The sequence below is a fragment of the Penaeus monodon genome, chromosome 34 (assembly GCF_015228065.2).
Source record: "Penaeus monodon isolate SGIC_2016 chromosome 34, NSTDA_Pmon_1, whole genome shotgun sequence".
In the NCBI taxonomy this organism is placed as follows: Eukaryota; Metazoa; Arthropoda; class Malacostraca; order Decapoda; family Penaeidae; genus Penaeus; species Penaeus monodon.
The window spans coordinates 26,571,152-26,572,210 of NC_051419.1; the positions used below are offsets into that span (position 1 = coordinate 26,571,152).

At 39.8% G+C, this 1,059-nt stretch overlaps 1 protein-coding gene across 1 annotated transcript in view; it reads right to left on the bottom strand.

Annotated features, from left to right (window-relative positions):
• The window catches only part of LOC119594671 (cyclin-T2-like), a gene marked incomplete in the record, with an annotated part of 20,280 nt that overhangs the window by 7,076 nt on the left and 12,145 nt on the right, over window positions 1-1,059 (bottom strand). The window contains 1 exon segment of the mRNA XM_037943727.1: window positions 19-109. Coding sequence (XP_037799655.1) covers window positions 19-109 — 91 coding nt within the window.

The following is a 1,059-nucleotide window of genomic DNA, read 5'->3' on the forward strand; positions in this document are numbered from 1 at the left end:
AGAAGACCTTTTAATTACCTCATAATGGCTCCAAGTGCACACTATGTATATACATACACATGCCACCACTGTGGGTTTGTACTGTAGACACATCGTGGTCATGTGAAGACTGTGGGAGAGAAAGAAAGCCAGCAATCAGTGGCAGTAGAGGCAACAGACAATAAGAGATAAGAATTAGGCCCATGAGCTGTCTTGACTTTATATGAGCAATCTTTGTTATCCCCAAAAGTCCAGTAGCTGAGAGAAGAGGTCCTGCAACCAGAGGTGTGTCAAGATAGCAACAACAACAGGCAAAAATTTTCATCCTCACGCCACATAATGCGTGACAAACCTAGAAGAAAAGAGGTGTATATAGAGTTGACCAGAATTTGACATTGAGGTAAATATTCACATGTAACCTGACCTCCAATGACCCTCCAGCCCTTTGGGACTTGTACCCACACTCTCGCACTGACATATGAGCATTCATTTGAATGGGAACCATCAGAAGGCTTTCCACTATGAACATGACACCCATGCAAAATTGTCACCCTATTCTTATAGTTGACCCTACACTTGTCATGCACTGTACTCTCTATATGATAGCAACCAAATATTAACAACAAAAGACTTAACAGGTAACGGTGTAAATTTTAACAAAGAACATTTTAGTTTAATCTTACTGTTGTGTAAGGAGAGGAATTATGAATTCATAGTAATCCTTTCCAGATTTCCCTCTAAAATCACTATTCATGACTTGCTATTGGTAAATTTCTGACTGAAATTATCTTAATAACATGGCAATGTCCATCTGTCTCTTGCATTTACAAATAAATAACTACAAACAAAGGCTTAAATTTTCCTATTAACCCCCAGTGCCTTGGCCATCCCAATTTTACTTATCCTAAAATACAGGGTCTTTGCATGGGTAATGCCAACAGCACTTCAGCAATGATTCCCACTAGGCTTTAAGCTCACACTGCAAGGGGAAACAAGCAGTGAGCAGGCCTTTGCACTGTTGAATACTCATCAGCCATAGGGCAGCTGCACATCCACTCTCTCTGAATTTAATTTTAAGAT